Source organism: Echinops telfairi, unplaced genomic scaffold, assembly GCF_000313985.2.
Source record: "Echinops telfairi isolate 266 unplaced genomic scaffold, ASM31398v2 ScPeMD7_443;HRSCAF=831, whole genome shotgun sequence".
Lineage (NCBI taxonomy): Eukaryota > Metazoa > Chordata > Mammalia > Afrosoricida > Tenrecidae > Echinops > Echinops telfairi.
Genome location: NW_022104341.1, coordinates 73,552,333 through 73,569,614, shown reverse-complemented (window position 1 = coordinate 73,569,614; position 17,282 = coordinate 73,552,333). Strand labels below are relative to the sequence as shown.

The 17,282-nt window shown below is 44.5% G+C and overlaps 3 protein-coding genes across 5 annotated transcripts in view; 2 read left to right on the top strand and 1 right to left on the bottom strand.

The window, feature by feature from the left end:
* Window positions 1-9,804, bottom strand: part of HSPB11 (heat shock protein family B (small) member 11) — a 27,431-nt gene extending 17,627 nt beyond the window's left edge. The window contains exons 1-2 of one of the 2 annotated variants that reach the window (XM_004699651.2): window positions 9,758-9,804; window positions 2,467-2,579 (exon numbers count right to left, since the gene is read on the bottom strand). In XM_004699651.2, coding sequence (XP_004699708.1) covers window positions 2,467-2,564 — 98 coding nt within the window. In that variant the 5' untranslated portion in view covers window positions 2,565-2,579; window positions 9,758-9,804. Of the gene's footprint in view, window positions 1-2,466; window positions 2,580-9,014; window positions 9,328-9,757 lie in introns of those variants that run through there. The other variant, XM_045292159.1, reaches the window with a different exon arrangement.
* Window positions 9,144-9,969, top strand: LOC105978302 (vegetative cell wall protein gp1-like). Its single transcript, XM_013003841.1, has 2 exons — window positions 9,144-9,173; window positions 9,289-9,969. Exons 1-2 carry the CDS (start codon window positions 9,144-9,146, stop codon window positions 9,967-9,969), a joined length of 711 nt encoding a protein of 236 aa, XP_012859295.1.
* Window positions 9,933-17,282, top strand: part of LRRC42 (leucine rich repeat containing 42) — a 24,821-nt gene continuing 17,471 nt past the window's right edge. Inside the window, exon 1 of one of the 2 annotated variants that reach the window (XM_004699405.3) lies at window positions 9,933-10,071. The gene's annotated coding sequence lies outside the window, so the exon portion shown is untranslated. Of the gene's footprint in view, window positions 10,072-10,321; window positions 10,380-17,282 lie in introns of those variants that run through there. The other variant, XM_045291960.1, reaches the window with a different exon arrangement.

The window sequence follows — 17,282 nt, the reverse complement described above, 5'->3', positions numbered from 1 at the left end:
GTACAGCAGTTTCCATATTCGTTTTTCCCCTCCATGGCAGATTGGAATAAGTAGCTGAATTTCACCTTCGTGAAAAAAGTAAGGATTAACAGGTACAGGAAAAAAGTAAGATGATAAAATAACTAATCAAACAAATCTTGGATGTGCATTAATACAAAGAACCCTTAACTAGAAGTTAGAAGATCTGTGTGATAGTCTTGATTCTGCAGCTTGCTTATTTGTGTAATTTTGAAAAAGTAATTTTCACTTGTTTATCCTGTTCCTATTTCGCAAAGGAGTTGTGGGACTCATCCTTTAAGCTTACGGTGAGGATGAAATGCAATGGCATCTACAACTTGATAAGTTCTATGCACACACACACACACACAAGAAGGTAAATAAAAAGCACTGGTGCAAAATTATGGAATTTTTTACTAAACAAAAACATCAAAATGTGAAGTTGTTGTTTCTCAACATATCTTGGCCCACATACTTCTGAAGGCTGTGTTTTCATCTGTTGAACTTTCCCCCAAAAGGCCCTGTGCTCTGATGTACACACTAGTGAAAATGGCAGTCTGGCATCCTTGAGGATGCAAATCAGGTTCCCTTTCAATGTTCTTTGAGTTTGGGGAACAAGAAGCCATGTGAAGGGGCAAGATCTGGGCTGAAGGACAGGTGAGGTAAAGCTCCCAATGCAACTGTCATGGGGCAGCCCCGGCTACCCTTGAAGAATGAGCAGGCACATCGTTGTCACAGGGGAAAAAATCCTCAGCACAACTTTCCTGGCCTCTTTTCACCACTGCAGTTTTGTTTCCTTAAACCTCTTCATCAAAAGCCCCATGATTGTCCTGTGTCCTTCAAGAAAATCCATCAAGATCACCCCTTTGGAATTTCAAATGTAGTCACAATAACCTCGGCTGACCTCTCTGAGTCGAATTTAACTGTTTCAGCAGACCTCCCCGGAAGCCACTGTTCCAACAGCACTTTTATTTTGAAAGCACCCAGATGAGACGAAGACCAGTGTACCAGTGAGAGAGCCTGTCTGCCACCATCCACTGATCACAGTCACGCTGAAATGTGTCTTATTTGGAATAAGTAAGCCCTTAGAACCTCAGGAGCAGTAATTTTTTACTTACCTTCATACATGCTCTGCCAATATCTATTAGTGGAATTCAACCAACCTAATTCAACTGAACTCACAAAAATTTAAGACACTACAGAGCAAAAAGTGAACAAGCCACAACCTTTTTTGTCTCCTAGGAATTCATAATTGTAAGAGGAGATAAACATTAAAATTACACTCTAAAGGGGTAAATAAGATAATAGAGATGTATATGCCAAATGCAGTGGGAATCCATCAAAGTGATAAGCTAGACTTACCTGAGAGAGACAGGGCGAACGCCAGAGAGATAACAACTGGCTTAAAGGAAGAGGTCGAGTTGCTAGAACTCTATCCAGACCATAAGCTTCATGATAGAACACACAAAATCACAAGCTGCTTGTAGTACAACTTGCTTTGCTTTCACTAGTTCAAACTAGCACTTAACCTATTTGGATCTCTCTTACCACAAGTCTAAATGGAAGGGTTTCGACTGGATGAACTCTAACTCCTCCAGTTCTAAAAGTAAATGATTTTAGGAGCCAAACTCTGGTCATTGTACAGATACCAAGAAAAAGAAATCAAGAGAACAATAAAAAATAAAATAAAATAAAAAGCACTGCCATCGAGTTGTTTGCAACTGATGGCAACTCTCTAGGGCACAGTAGAGTTATCCCTGAGGCTGTAATCTTTACAGGAGTAGAAAGTCTCATCTTTTTCCCGAGGAAGAGCTGGTGGGTTCAAACTGCTGACCTTGCAAATAGCAGCCCAATGTGTAAACCACAGAACTAGGGACAAAAAAGGTTCTCCCATTAACTACTCTTTCTTGGACTTTAAGAGTCTACGAATGATCCGCATCTCTGCGTAGAAGAAGCGCCAGCACAGTGAAGAGCAGAAACTGGAATGGCATCAAGAAGCTGAGCTGCACGCAACCATGCAGGGTATCGGGAAGCGAAGCACTCCCTGCAGCAGAGATGGAGGTTAGCTCCAGTAAGGAAACAGGTAGTAAAGACAGAGTCACATCCTTACACTCACTCCTGTTTACATGACATTGCTTTGACAAAGACACCCCCCAATAAGACCCTAACCAGACACTCATATTTACCGTCTCATAAAATGTTTGGGTGCTTGCCTTGCTAAACCACTTCTTGGCGGGGAAAACGCTGTTTGCATGAAGAGATCATTTAGGGATTACAACAACAGAAGGCTCAACACCAACTAAACCAACTGGATGCGCGCAAGAGCTGTGCTGAGGGAACACTGTCAGGTCATCCAGTTCTCCAAACACTCATCCGACTCTGTCTCTCTCCCAGTGCTAGCTGCTGTGCCACACGGCTCCGTCCCCCAGGGGCGCGCTCCTGTCCGGAAGGAGGAAGAGCACCGCTTACCCGTCGATGATGCTTTCCGCTGGGTGCTTTTCATCACTTGACGTAGCTAAAACCACTTCGGTCCCTTCAGAACTCAAACAGAGATCAACCTTTCTCATCGTAAGGCCCTTAACCTGCAAAAGAGCAAGCCAAAACAAACGTAACAGTGAATGCTTGCTGGTTCTCCTCTTTCTCTTCTGGGAGAGGCAGAGAGCGGGAAGGGTGTTGCCAGGCAAACCTTCTGTTTAACAACCTAGCTATTCAACAAGGGAGGGATCCTGGCATGCTTGTTTACATACGTAAACTGCTAAGCTGGTCCAAGGATAAATCGACTGGACTTTTGCCACCTGTTCAGCTCCTCAAAACAAGTCCTTGATTAACATAATTGCCATCATTTTTCTGCTAAAATTAAAAGCCCTCAGTATTTTTATGGAAATGGTTAGCAAGCAAGAGTGACATGAAAGGGTGGATTAATTTTAACAGTTTTTATTTATAGTTGTAATATTTCTAAAATTAGCAAAAATCTGCAGGATAAAAATAATTGTTTTGTGACTGCTTATCTATGCATTTATTGACTGACCTGGCAAACAATTTTATTTACACCTTAGCCTCATTTGTTTTCTTTCTTGTTGAGCTGGTGCTTGAAAGAAGACAGTCTTGCTTTTCCTTTTAGAAGTGAAAAACAATCACGTGGAAAGATTATTATAAACTTGATTACGGTGGATGGAACTATTTGATATGATAGGGTACCTGGTCAGCTGATCTTCCTCTTGATCCATTCTGGATTTGTCCAAGGTTTAAATATTTCTAGCTGGTTTTTCTCTCTAGCTTATGTGATTATGTCCGTAAATCAGACTGGCCTGTAAAATCCCATTAATGCAGCACATGTCTGGCTTTGGAGGCAAGACTGTACTACCCACAGGAAAGCGGAGACTTTCCCTCCTTTCCTAGTTGTTGGGAAATCTGTCTAAGGCAGTGGCTATTTAAGGAAACCTAGTGGTTCAGTGGGTTAAGTGGTTGTCTGCTAATGAAATGGTGTGGAGTTCAAACAGCCCAGCCTCTCCACAGGAGATAGGTGCTCACCAGCCTGCCCGTCAGGACTTGCAGACTTGGAAAAGCCCTATGCGGCAATTCTTTTCTGTATTATAGTCATTCAGAGTTTTAATCAACTTGGTGGCAATGAGAGCAGTAGGGGCTATGGGTTCCTTTAAGCCTAGTGAAGTGTTTGTGGGTAGATTTTTGACTGATCCAAGTACCAATGGTTCTTTTCAGACTGCATACTTTTGAGTTTATTTTGATGATCTATAACCCAAACCAAACCAAACTCACTGCCACAGAGTCAATGATGGCTCCGAGTAACCCCACAGGGCAAGACAGAACTGCCTTTGTGGGTTTTCGAGACAGTATCTCTTCACAGGAGCAGACAGCCTCACCTTCCTCCCCAGGAGCAGCTAGTGTTTGCCAGCGGCTGACCTAGTGGTGAGCAGCCCAGTGTGTAACCACGACACCACCAGGGCTCCTCATTTAGCTAGAATTGGTAGAAGATGATCCATTTCTTCTTAGCTTTTATATTTAGTGACATGGAGTTGTTCGTGTTCTATTGTAACTAGTCTCCACAGTATTAAAAGCAATGGTTACAGCACCAGGACTCACATTGGTCTGTATGAATACAAGAGTCAAACTTTGCTTTGTCACACTTCAGGTAAATTTCTTCCTTATCCTTAGCTAAACCTAAGTTCCTGTCCTGGCTGAACACATAACTGCTCAGTTATGGGCCATTGGTGGCAAACATTTTCAATATTCTTCACCTCAAAGCCATCTCCCGGGAAGCACACCCTGTCAGCTTTATTTGTGTGTGTGAGTTTTAAAAAGCAGATATGATGGTGACTGAATTGAGAGCACTGCACAGAGCTACTGATTGTCAGAGTCACTACGCATTAGCTTTTAAAAAGTAATTTTCCAACAAATCGAAAGCAACAATTCTCGGCAAGGATGTGGAGGAACTGGAATCTTCATGCGCTGCTGGTGCAACTGTAAAATGCAGCAACCACTGTGGTCAGAGCATGGTGGCGTCTCAAAAAGTTAAAACACAGAACGGCCAGGTGGCCCAGAAACCCCACTTCCAGGTATCTATCCACAAGGACTGAAAGCTGCGTCAAACAGTTATTTACACACCACTGTTCACTGGTGGGGCACAGCTCACAACAGCTACAAGGTGGAAACAATCCTACTGTCTATTAATAGATGACTAAAGAAAATGATACAAAACTGCCATTGAGTCCGTTCTGATTCTAACAGCCTACCAGACAGGCAGAGCAGCCTCTGTGGGTTTCTAAGCTGTAACTCTTTATGGGAGTAGAAAGCCTTATCTTTCTCTCACAGAGCAGCTGGTGATTTTGAAATGCTGATCTTGTGTTTATCAGCTCAACATGTAACTCCCTACTACCCCACCAAGGTTCCTCTATCACACATACCACCACCACCACCACCACCAACACACACACACACACACACACAGATTATTTTGTCCGAAATAAGCTGGTCACAAATGGATGAACGTTCTATGAGACCACTTAGAAATGAATTCTCCAGAAAAAGCAAATAAATTGAAATTTAATTATTAGTGGTTACTTAACAGGGGAAACGGGGACGTACAGGTAGGTAGTCTCTGACCTATGTGTCCCAGTTATAAAGAACAGTATTTGGATAAAAGACATCTTATTGTAATATAAACTACAAACAATGCTGCAATGTATAATTTACTGAAGTTATCGTTCTCAGATGTTCACTCACAGAACCAGCAGAAGTTTTTTTCAAACTAAATCAGGAGGTCTCCAGATCCTGGAAACATGGACCTAAAATGATTATTTTGCTAAAGCTAGTGGGTGACTGCGGAAACAGTGAGATGTCATCCCAAACATGTGACAGAAAACAGCGAAGGACTATGCGGACAACCCTCACTAGTTTTCTACTAGAAACTGCATCCCCATTCTCTGGATAAGCTTCAGAATCTTCCACAATTCGAGTCATTATTGTAACTGACACAATGCCATCATCCGACTCTTGATCGTTGAGTACATTTTTATGATTTGTGTACTTTTTAATTATAAATGTTAAGGAGCCCGGGCCATACTGTGGGATAAGTGTTAGGCTGCTAATTGCATGGTCAATAGTTCAAAACCCACCAGGCTGCTCCTTGGGAGAAAGGTGAGGTTGGCCTGCTCCTGTGAAGAGTTACATACAGGGTCACTATGAGCAAAAATGAATTTGAGGGCAGTGGGTTTTAGCTTATTTATAACATTGGAAAGTTTTCCAACAGTCAAAGGTGAGACATAGATACTGACAATACCCCAAATCTCCTGACCTTGAGCCCATTTTGATTCCCAGTGACCCCCAGGGCAGAGCAGAGCGGCTCCCTGGGCTTCCCAAGGCGGTCCTTTCCACAGGAGCGTCTTTCTCCTCAGAGCTCAACCAGCGACCCACTACACAAACTATGCTCCCTCAAGATGCCGGTAAGAAAAGGCCAAAATAAACAATAAAGAAAAAGACAAAAAAGAGATGTGACTTAGGTCAGAGCCATCTGTAACAGTCATGAGAACACAACCTCCAGCTAAGCTGCGTAAAGGGTAAACGCGTGTCTGTTAAGGGTGAAGACGTTTGGACGTGGGCTGAAGTGATGCTTGTATATACCATTAGTAACCCAGCCAAGGTCACTGAGTGGACATGTACAAGACAAGGATGTGCCCTGTCCCCACTTCTATTCAATATTGTTCTGGAGGTTCTGGCTAACAACATAAGACAGCGGAAGGACATCAAAGGGATCCAAATGGGTGAGGAGGAGGTGAAATTATCGCTATTTGCAGACGACATGATCCTGTACATTGAAAACCCTGAAAGTTCCACAGTAGGAGTACTTACAGGGACAGAGGAATATGGAAGAGTGGCAGGATACAAGATCAAGGTACATGCACAAATGACCAAAATGGTGTCTTTTAGTGTAAATTGTTTTATATGTTTTGTTGCACGTTACCAAAGTTAAAAAAATTAACAAACTATTAATAGGGAGGGCAATAAAATTGGTGAGGGAAAAAGGTCTACATTCTAATATTATTTATTAATAATACATATTATTTCATTTTTCCTTGATCAGCCTTACAACCACCTTTAATAGTCAATATCACAGAGCTGGAGATGGGTAAACATTGCTAACCCTTAGTTTGAAGAGGAGAAATATAGTGTGGTCCTGAATACAGTCTGATACATCGGGATGTCAAATATCCACAAAATTCTACAATTATTAAATTTCATTAATAAAATTATGGTCTTGAAAATGTCAACAATAAAGACGTAAAAATTTGGAAACACCAAGGCCATGATCCTTGGTCTCCTCATGCCTGACACTGAACACACACAACCGTGCCTCACCCTTCGGCTGATAGATCTATATGAGGTGAACAATGACATCCGGAGGTATGCGTTCCTTACAACTGGCAACCATATGAGATCAAAAGGGTTGCCTTTGCTCAGGGATGAAGCTCAGAGGCAGCCAGGAATAGGCAGGCGGCCAAATGAAAATGGGAACTACAGGGAGGAGTGGGAAGTGTGCTGTTACACGCAAGGTCTGTAATCAAGGTCACAAATCAAAATGTGTATGAATTGTTGAATGATAAATCAATTCACTCTGTAAATTGTCACACAAATTACAATAAAGTCAAACACACACACAACCAATGAAGTAATAAAATTGGCAGCAGTAATAACTTTTTTTAAAAAAATAATGGGAATACTAATGCACAAGTTTTACCAAACCAGTTTCATTTCTTCTGGTTTGTTGGATAGACTTACTACCAATCAGGGAGATGTTATCAACATTTAAACAAAGCTTCAAAGCTTCCCAATATTGAATATACCGATTAGAGGGAGAAACGTGGTAGGGTGACAGTATTTTAGGTGGATACCTTAAACCAGACGTCCTCAAATTACGACCCATGAGCCACATGTGGCCTGCCTACATTTATCCGGCCCACTGGGTGTTTCTGCCCCGTTTGTTTAATTCAAAATAAGATACGTGAAGTGTGCATAGGAATTTGTTCATAGCTTTTTTTTAAACTATAGTCCGGCCCTCCAACGGGCCCCCTGCTTATAAAGTTTGAGGACCCCTGCTTTAAATTCTGAAAGGTTGCACTCATAGTATGATATATATTGGAACAAAAGGAACTTGTAGAAAACCTGTATTCTTGTCATCATTATTAGGGACACTAAAAGTATGCTTGCTGGTTTTACAGATGAGATCAAGGGATGATGTCAGCTAATGCACTATTTTATAGAAGTCACTCAAAAAAGATCTAAACCCCACTGTGGTCAAATTGATTCTAACTCAAAGCAACTCTATTAGGACAGAGCAGAACTGCCTCACAGAATTCCCTGGGCTGGCATCTTCATGAAAGCAGATGGCCACATCGTTCCCCAAAAGATCTTGACATACTACAAAGATAGCTGCAATTAATAAGATTTTCAATAAAGGTAAGACTTCAGATCTATACTCTGGTCTTCAAATCAATTATATAGCATAGTCTGGATCAGAGGTGGGCCAAATCTGACCTGCCCCATTTTTGCATGACCCACAAATAGTTTGTACATTTTGAAATATCTATTTTTTCATCAAAAGACTATGTGGTGACCCATGAAAAGTACATGAAATTAAAATTAAAGTGCTGATGAATGAAGTTTTATTGGAACATGCCTAACTCTTTTATACTGTAAAGCTACTTTCTTGCTACAATGATAAGAGTGAAGCAGTGACAGAGATACCAGGCCTGTAAAACCTAAAATATTTATTATCTGGCCATTACAGAAATGTGTGGCCACCCTTTGTCTAGATGTCTGTAGCTTATAGGTTTGGTCACAAGTCAATATGAGACAACAGTGTGCTCTCCCCCCAAAAGTCAAGGTGTACTTGAGATCAAGAATAGTTAGGATGGTTTATTTAATCAATGTTTATTGAACATCTAAGTGCCAGGCACTGTGCTAGTAATACAAACATGAATATAACTTAAGACAAAGATGAAAGACAAAGGCTTGATTCTTGTCGAGAAGCTCAGTGAAGGAAGATAAACATACCACTAGTAATACCAGCTACATGCTAGCACAGTGCTTCACATCCAGAATACGCTGTTCTGTTTGGGAGAGTATATTTCAGTATACTTATTTTACAGTATTTGTTTTATGATAGCTTAATGTATACATTAATATAGTATATAAGTGCTTGATTTCATACCCTTTGCCTCAGTTCGGGGCCATTTTTTTTTGGTCTTTAACGTCATTTGAAATTTTATTAATCACAAGAATCCAAGCAGTAAGAATCACCATAGAGAACAATCTGCATCTCATTTTTGAAGTTTAAGGCAAAAAAGAAATTCCACCCGAGCCTTGTCACCTCCAGCTGACCTCAGTAGGTGCTGCCTACTCTTCCGTCGGAGTTCGGGGCCATTTTAAGACCTCTGAGGAACCTAAACAGCCGTACCTTTGAGGCTGTCTCCAATTACACAAAGTAGAGCCAATGTACTCACAGCCAACATGCAATCTATTTCCCAGCGAGAACGAGGTGCTGGAGTGCATGGGTCGGGTACGTGTTCGGCTGCTAACCAAAGAGGCGGCAGACAGTTGCTCCGGGTGCGGTGGGGCAGCTACGAGTCCGCATGGAAGGGGGGGAGGGGAAACCCGGCGAGGTAGGTTAAGTGGCAACCACGGCAGCACGACGGCCTAACTTCTTTTTACTCCTATTGTTGTTTTTCCTTGGAGGAATGAAAAGAACGACTGTCCGGGGCTCACACCAGTTTGCAGCGGGCCCTTGTCAATCGAGGGCCTGAGGGCCCGGCCTCGACCACCGTCACCCGGACACTCCCGCGAGCCTCCGCCCCATTATGCCCCCCGCCGTCTGCCACGCCCAGCCGGGCTCCACTCCCCGCGCAGCTGGCCCAGCCCGGCCCGGCCCGGTCACCCGCTCGCCGGGGCCTCCCGTTAGCGGCCGGCTCACGGACCGCCCCGCCCGGGCCGCGCTCCCAGGCCCCACCCCTCACGCCCTCCGGCCTCCGCCGGTTCTCCCCGGTCCAGGCCCTTCCCTCCGGCTCGCGCCACCCCGTCCGCGGGGCTTTCCCCGGCGAGCCGGCGGTCCAGACCCGCCCCAGAGCCTGCCTCAGGCAAGTGCCGGGACACGTGCGGCCTGCCCTCCCCCACGCCGCTCTGCCCGGTCGCCTCGGGAAGACCCAGGGAGTCGGCGCGGACACGCGGAGCACGCACGCGCACACCGCACCTCTCCTGGTTCAGCGTCCTCCGCGCTCAGGTCGCCGGCCCAGGCTACGGCCCCGCCCCCAGGCCCGACCCCGCCCCTCACGGCGGGACCCGCGCAAGCGCGCCTCCCCTGCCCCGCCCTTCCCCCGCCCCCGCCGGGCCCGCGGTCCCACGGCGCCAGGTTGCCCCCAGCCCCCTCCCGCCTTCCACTCTCTCTCGTCCCACCCTCTTTAGCTTTGTGCCGCGAGCTCCGAGCCGCTGGCCCCTCAGCCGCGCCGTGGGAGGAGGGAGCCGCTACAGGGGAGCTGCCACTCGGTGCTCCGGGCAGGGGCACAGGTAGGTGGCGGCAGCGGGCAGGGCCGGTCAGGGAGCCGGGCACTGCGAGTGGGGACGGGGGAGGGGTGTCAGGGGGCGGAGTGGGGGAGGGGGAGACTTGAGGGACTACGGAAGGGGTGCGAATGGGGTGTGGGGTGGCAGAGGGACGTGAGGGTGGGCGAATAGGAGTGTGGGCGGTGGATGTGAGGGCGGGGTCGGGGTGCAAGGGGCCGATACGGGGTGAGAATTGGGGTTTGGGCCCGAGTGGGACGAAGAGAATGGATGGGATTCGTTTCGCCGGACTCGGAGGGAAATGCGTAGGAGTTGAGGTGAGGATGGAGGATTGCAGTGGGAGGGAGGGGGACAGTGGAATTAGAGGGGTGTATGGAGGAGAGCAGGTGAGATTGGGGGGTGGGGAGGAGAAGTTGGGGTTTTGGATTGTGAAGTTGGGGGAGATGAGGCTGGTTCAGGGAGGGGATTTTGAACGTTGAGGGCAGAAGACAGAGAAAGGATTGGAGAGACTGGAATTCTGGGGGCAGAGAAGCCCTGAGAGTTGGAGGAAGTAGAGGGGAAGGGGTGGGGTGGGGTGCGGTGGTGGAGAGGCCAGAGGAGGCAGATAGGGTTGGGTATAGGATGGAGAGAGCCAGATTTCAGAGCTGGTGTGGAAGGATCTGGGTTGGGAAAGATGGGAGCTAGGCGTGGATGAAAGGAGGGGTTAGGCCTTTGGAGGTGGGAATTGGATTTTGGGAAAAGCTCTTAGGCTGGCAGGTTGAAAAAATTGAGTGCCAAGATGGGAGAGAGATGGGAGAGATTGGAAAGCAGGGAGCTGTGGGTAGTGTGACCTTCTGGAATTTAGGAGAAGAAAGGGTATAGAAGAGAAAGGAGGGGGGAAAGTTCAAGTTAAAGGGAAAAAATAATGAGAAGGGTTGAAAACTGAATCATGGGGACAAAAAGAGAACAATGTTTGGTTATTGGTAGCATAGAATTCATTTCTGTTCAAGTTTTTATGCTAGAAAAATCTCAAGAATACGACATTTTCAAGTTAGCCAGTGGTGTCTGTAGCCTTGGTGTGAAGGTCATGAGTTGACACGTGTCCCTGGTGTATGGATGTGGTCTGGCTCTGTTCTACCTTGGCAGAGGTCACAAGGGAGGACTCATGGGAGCTCTGCCCTGCTTCTGTTCCCATCAACGGGTCAGGCGACCACTGTTTCTTCTTCTTGTGGCTTCCCTTCTCTTTTTATCTTCTAATAGGGTATCGAGTAGCAAACAAGTGGGTGAGATGAACTTTTGGACCTTTTTTTCTCATGTATTTAAGACTGATGTCATTTGTATTGAGTGACACCATCCCGCAGTGGGAAAAGCTTAAGTTTTGTAATAAAGGTGTTGTTAGCTGCTGTCCAGTCAGTACCCACTTATAGCGACCCCATGTGTACATAGTAGAGCTACTCCGTAAGGGTTTTCAAGGTAGTGATTTTTCGGAAGAGGATGGCCCGGTCTGCCTTCTGAGGTGCTTCTAGGTGGGCTCAACGCCCCAACGTTTCTGATAGTAGTAATCCAGTCCTTAACCATTGTGCCGCTGGGTAGCCCTATTTGGAATGATGCCACGTTGACATTGAATTCTGGCTCTGTTACTAACTGGCGCTGTGACCTCACCTTAAATAATTGTACTTCCTGAGTCTCTTCCTCTATTAAATGGCAATCCTGACTTTTTAGCATTGTTGAAGATTACATGGAATTATTTTATGCGGTACCCAGCTTGGTGCTTCACATCTAGTAAGTGTTTAATATGTGGTTAGTTATCAGAACTTCTGAAACTGGCTTTTGAACATAGAGTAGCTAAGTGGATGGAAGAAATGATGAAGTAAAAACGACTGAACAAGATTTCAAAGAGCGGCCCAAGAAGGGAAAGTAAGATTCTAATAAAATGTCCGAAGATCTGGAGTTAGGAAACCAAAAGGGAAGAGGATGGTTGGCTTTTCACGTTATGGAAGAACTGAAGAAAAAATTCATGTCTTGAGTTGTAGTATTTAAGAATTCTATGGGCAAACCCCTGAATTATGCAGAAAGCATCAAAAGAAGATGTACCAAAAAAGAATTGCTTCACAGACAACCATTTCAGCAGGTAACATGATCAAGAGCTGATGGTACTTGAAGAAGAAACCCAAGTTGCACTCTTGAAGACATTAGTGAAAAACAAGGGTCTTGATAGCATATCCATTGCAATGTTTCATCAAATATAACACTGCAAGCACTTAAATGTCTATGCCTAAAAACTTAGAAGATACTACCTGGCCAACTGGCTGGAGTAGATCCGTATTTCTTTCTGTTACAAAGAAAGATGCTTCAACAGAATTCAGGAATGATGGAACATTATCACTAATATTACATGCAACTAGGATTTTGCTAAAGATAACTCAAAAAACAGTTTCGGCAATACATCAACAGAAATTCAAGCCTGAAGCGGTGTATAAGCAAATGTGGTGAAGAAAGTTGATGGTGCCCAGCTATCAAAATATATAGCATCTGGGGCCTTAAAAGCTTGAAGATAAACAAGCTGCAATCTAGCTGAGAAGCAATAAAGCCCAAATGGAGAAAGCACACCAGCCTGTGTGATCAAGAGGTGTCAGTGGGATCGGGTATCAGATATCAAAGAACAAAAAAATCTTATCACTGTGAATGATGGGGAGGTGCAGAGTGGAGACCCAAACAAAGCCCATCTGTAGGCAGCTGGACATCCCCTTGTAGAAAGGTCAAGGGAAGGAGACGAGCCAGTCAGGGTGCAGTATAGCAATGATAAAACTTACAACTTTCCTCTAGTTCTTTAATGCTTCCTCCCCCCCCCCCCCCACTATCATGAGCCAAATTCTACCCTAAAAATCTGGCTGGACCAGAGGATGTACACTGGTACAGATAAGAACTGGAAACACGGAATCCAGGATAGATAAACCCCTCAAGACCAATAATGAGAGTAGTGATACCAGGAAGACAAGGGGAAGATGGGGTAGAAAGAGGGAACAATTACAAAGATCTACCTATAACTCCCTCCCTGGGAGGTGAACAACAGAAAAGTGGGTGAAGGGAGACGTTGGACAGTGTAAGACATGACAAAATAATAATTTATAAATTATCAAGGGTTTATGAGAGAGAGGGTGGTGGGGAGGGAGGGGAAAAATGAGCTGATAACAAGCGCTCAAGTAGAAAGCAAATGTTTGAGAATGATGATGATGGGAACAAATGTACAAATGTGCTTGATGTGGATGTAAGTATGGATTGTGATGAGTTGTATGAGCCCCCAATAAAATTACTTTTTTTTAAAAAAATTGAAGCCTGATTCAGAAGAGGATGTGGCATGAGGGATATCACTGCTGATGTCAGGTAGATCTTGGCTGAAAACAATACAAGAAAGATACCATATATACTCATGTATAAGCTGAGTTTTTTCAGCACATTTTTAATGCAGGTTTTGTGGTAAAATTAGGTGCTTCAGCTGATATTTGGGTCAGCTTATACTCGAATATATACGGTAGTTACTTGTGTTTTAATGGCCTATCCAAAGGCATTCCACTTTGTGGATCACAACAAATTACGTAGATATCAATGTGAAGAATGGGAATTCCAGACACTTGATTGGACTCATGTGGAACCTGTATATAGACCAAAAATTAGTCATTAAAACAGAATAAGGGGATACTGTGTGGCTTAAAATCAGGAAAGGTGTGTCTCAGGGTTGTAACCTTTAACCATACTTAGTTTGTATGCTAAGCAAATAATCTGAGAAGCTGGACTATCTGAAGGATATCGTGGCATCAGACTTGGAAAAAGACTCATGAACAACCTTCAGTATGCAGATGACATACCTTGCTTGCTGAAAGAGAAGAATACATGAAGCACATAGGAATGAGGACAGTAGTCTTCAGTGTGGATTATACCTTAACATAAAACTGGCCAATAAGCAACTCTATAATAAATATGGAAAAGGCTGAAGTTACTAAGGATTTCATTTTACTTGGATTCAAAACCAACACTCATGGAAGCAGCAGTTCATCAATCAAATGTGTACATTGGGCAAATCTGCAGAAAACCTCTTTATGTCACTTTGAGAGCAAAGTGCGCCTGACTCAAGCTGTGGTATTTCTAATTATGCATGCAAACACTAGGAAATAAAGAAGGGAGACTGAAGAAGTATTGATGCCTTTGAATTAGGGAATTAATGAAGAATGTTAACTATATCATGAGTTGCCAGAAGGAGGAGCAAATCTGTGTGGGAAGACAGCCAGGATGCTCCTTAGAAACAAGGATCATGCGACTTCATCTTTGAATATGTTACTAAGACGGTCCAGTCCCTTGGAAATGTAGAGGGTTATCAAGAAGATGATGACCCTCAGTGGGCTATGTTAATACATTGGCTGCAACAATGGGCTCAAAGTAGCAATGACTGTGCATAAGGCACAGGACCTGGCAGCGTGTGTTTCTTTTGTACATAGTCACTGTGATTCAGAATGACTTGGTGGCACCTAACAGCATCACACCATCATTATCTTCATAATCATTACTGTAACTTATCCTTAGGGGATTATGAATGTATGTACTTTGTTTCTCTTCAAATCAAATAGACTCAACTCACAGTGTTAATCCTGTGGGGCCCTCCCTTCCCATCACTTGACTGGGATAGTCATGCTTTGGTACACTAGCTTAAGAATTTTGTGTTTGTTTTTCTGTTGTCTCTTGTCCAAGGAGACTGGAGAGAACAGGGATATTAATACAGGAAAGTTGTATCTTACTTGATAAAATGACGTGATTCGTGGTAACGGATTCATTTGTGGTGACCAAATACCACTTGTACTGTAATATTTTTCTGTGTTGGTGTATGGCTTATGAAACTGCCTCTTTGGAAGGGGCTGGCAGACCGACAAACTGCCTCTATTAGTCTGTTGATCCCAATGTGCAATATAGCCAGTGCAGCTCTGCAGGACACTGTTATTCCTGTAGATACTTGTTGTTTTAATTTGCCAGTTTGTGTGAAATTTTTACCTTACTACAGAACAATCTGTCTCCATTTATGTAGATCATCCTGTACAGGATCCAGGGGTGCTAGAAACCAAGGACAAGATTTTGTGTGGAGTTTATAACCTTGAAGGGCTTAAAAAAATTTTTTAGATCATTTCACACGATGTACCTCACAAACCATCCAGAAACTCCTTAGAGCAGTGGTTCTCAATCTTCCTAATGTCGCGACCTTTTAATACAGTTCCTCATGCCGTGGTGACCCCCAACATAAAATTATTTTTGTTGCTACTTCATAACTGTCATTTTGCTACTGTTATGAATGGGGCGACCCCTGAGAAAGGGTCGTTCACCCCCAGGTTGAGAACCGCTGCCTTAGAGGAAGGAGCAGCATGTACAAATTTCATTAATAGGTCACTAGGATTCCCTGAATCACTGTTAGTTCCTCAACTGAGGACCTGAGAAGCTCTTGCTTCTTAGAGTGGGTTTACTCTTTAGGAACTACCCTGCACTTTAAAGGGAAAATATCATTCAGTCCGTGGTTTAGGGATAAAATATAGCCAATACTGTTTGTTTTTAAATCGTCTCTGGAAGTAGAACCTTCTAGGATTTGGGGCAGCCTGGATTGTTGTCTTTTTTCTGAACTCTGCTGCTGTGCCCTCTGCTGGATGGAATCATTGCTATTTGCGCCCAAGCACCATCCATCCATCCATGCATCCATCCATCCATCCATGCATCCATCCATCCACGCCCCAGACTGGAAGGCACTTTTAGGGGATGTGGTGAAGGTTAATAGTAATACCGACAGGCTGACCCCACTCACAGTGAACTGATCGACTGTATTAAGTATTTTCTGCTGAATATCACTGTTAACAAGTTACCCCTTTTTAGGGCCATACCTGGTGTCTACTATCTGAACTAGAGTAGGGCTCTAAATGTCTAATTACAAGGATAAAGACCAAAGGAGTTCTGCTTATCTCCTCATCAGAGTTAAGCTCTGTGAAGCTGAAGAGGCCAGATGCTTGTTTCTAGTGGGAGAAGAGCTGAGATTCAGTGAGGCATCTTCTCAGCAGCAGGCACTGAACATTAGCAAGAGAAGAGTGTGGGTTACAAGAGCTGGTATTGTGACAGGTTGGAGTGTATGCACCCCACCCCCAGGACCAGTAGCACTAAACTCCCATCATCTGCTTTGCCACCTGCAGAGGGGTCTGGCAAGTGTTGGGAAGGAGCCTGCAGCTGTTGCTTGGAAGAGGAGCTGGCGCCTAGCAACAGTATCAGGCCCTACAGCTCAGAGCTCTGGGTCTGCCCCTTTGAAGGCTTACCCCTCCTTGCAGTTCCGTTTAGCTTGAACTGTTGAATACTGTACTCAGTACTAGGCACCATACTAGACTGGGAAGGAAAGGGGAATCCCGCAAGTGCCTTGCCTTCAAAGCTCTGGAAACACTAACAGACTTATCAGACTAAGGGGCATATGGAAAGAGACATTAGCTACTTAGGGAGAACCAGGCCGGCATGGAGTGGGGCAGGGGTTAGTGAAGGTTTCCCTGGAGAGGGATAATGATTGAGCCCAGTTAAGGATGAGTAGGAATTGGATACGTCAGCCAGGCTGAGAACAGCATTTTAACTAAAGGGAGCTGACTGGGCAAAGGCCAGCCAGGCAAGAGCGCGTGTCAGCTCACCTGGGTGGGTTAGGGCAGGAACGGTGAGTGGGGCATCAAGGGGTGAGAGGAAAAGGGTAAGGCTGCAGGACTAGGCAGGGCCCTGCTTTTGTGTCTTCTGGTGTACCTTTAACACACCTCATTGTTCGTGGGAGAGACATGGGTACTGCCGATCCCCATCAGGAGTGTAGTTTGATCTTCAGAGCCTCGGCATTTTTTATCACTGACTTAATTGTTTGCTGACATTTGAAAGTAGCATCTAAGCCACATCCTGGTGCTGCAGGTGGAGCAGGAGAAGCTGAGATTGATAAAAGCCCAAAGTCTTTGAGGAGGACTATCAGTTTTTTTATCTGTATTTAAAGTTTTACCTCTCTCCCCTTTTAAATTGTGGAAATAGTAATCAGGTCCCTTAATTTTATTTAGCATAGGAATTTCTTGCATAGTTAGGATCATAGTATTTATTTCTAATAGAGCAGTGGTTCACAACTTTCCTAATGGTGCAACCCTTTAACACAGTTCTTCATGTTGTGGTGACCACCCCCCCCCCCCAACTGTAACTTTGCTACTGGT

Bases quoted from the DNA above. Each gene is read 5' to 3' on its own strand.
- LOC105978302 (XM_013003841.1), top strand. From the start codon at position 9,144: ATGGAAGGGGGGGAGGGGAAACCCGGCGAG. The intron at 9,174-9,288 runs GTAGGTTAAGTG...ACCAGTTTGCAG, and splicing joins GGGAGGGGAAACCCGGCGAG to CGGGCCCTTGTCAATCGAGG.